This window comes from Penaeus monodon, chromosome 21 (assembly GCF_015228065.2).
Source record: "Penaeus monodon isolate SGIC_2016 chromosome 21, NSTDA_Pmon_1, whole genome shotgun sequence".
NCBI lineage: Eukaryota > Metazoa > Arthropoda > Malacostraca > Decapoda > Penaeidae > Penaeus > Penaeus monodon.
In genome coordinates, this window is record NC_051406.1 from 45,805,988 (window position 1) to 45,806,877 (window position 890).

Sequence of the window (890 nt, forward strand, 5' to 3'; positions counted from 1 at the left end):
TCGAGTTTACGTGTCACTTTCCTGGCTAGTCTACAGCTTAGCCAACTCTTGTGCGATACCTGCAGGAGTTTTTTTCTGAAGTTAACAGGCTATTATGCAATATTACTTGTTTACTTTGTGATTGGTCAGTGAACTAAAATATTGTAAACACAACAAGTTGCCCCGAAACCCAAATGTACATGTGCAGTATGCTGTGTGGCAGTATCTATATGTAGTTTATAGCAGTACTTACAAGCAGTATGTGGCATGCGTAAATGTAGTATACAGCCGTACTTGTACTTCTTTGTAGTATGTTACAGTACTTACATGTGAGGCGGCAACTGGAAGACGCAGCTGGAGCGGTATGCATGGATAACCTCGGGCGTGTAGAGGGCCAGGCGGCGGTAAGGGTTGACCGACACCAGCCCTGTCCCCACGTATGTCTGCAGGCACGGAGGAAGTGGATATTAGTCGCCTATGGAATGGACTCGAAAGGTAACTCAAGGTTACAGAGATACGGTTGAATGACTTGACATAAATAAATTTATTGTTATCTGTTATTAAGCGGAAACATTGTAAAAGTTTGTTTCCATGGGCAACTCTCGCAATCCCTGGAGGACTCGATTTGCCAAGTCTCTTTCGAGAAGAATTACTAAAATGGTGTTGAATGCAGCTAATTTTTAAAAAAAAATGGGAAAATGAACATTTCACATTTTTAAAACCCCCCGGGTTTGGATTAATAGGGGCTGGGCCACTGTAAATCTTGTGGGAAAAACGTTGCCCACAGTTGGGTCCCCCAAATTCCGGGTTTTTAAAAAAACCCCCAAGGGGAAAAACCCCCAATTTTTTTTTTTTTTTTAGGAAAATTTGGGCCCCCCGGGGTGATTTCCCCTTTTCCTTTAAATTTTGGG

The 890-nt window shown here is 42.6% G+C and overlaps 1 protein-coding gene across 1 annotated transcript in view; it reads right to left on the bottom strand.

The window, feature by feature from the left end:
• LOC119586538 (unconventional myosin-Ia-like) overlaps positions 1–890 on the bottom strand; it is a 73,617-nt gene that overhangs the window by 35,317 nt on the left and 37,410 nt on the right. The window contains exon 3 of the mRNA XM_037935294.1: positions 307–422. Within this exon, the coding sequence (XP_037791222.1) occupies positions 307–422 (116 nt within the window). The remainder of the gene's footprint in view (positions 1–306; positions 423–890) is intronic.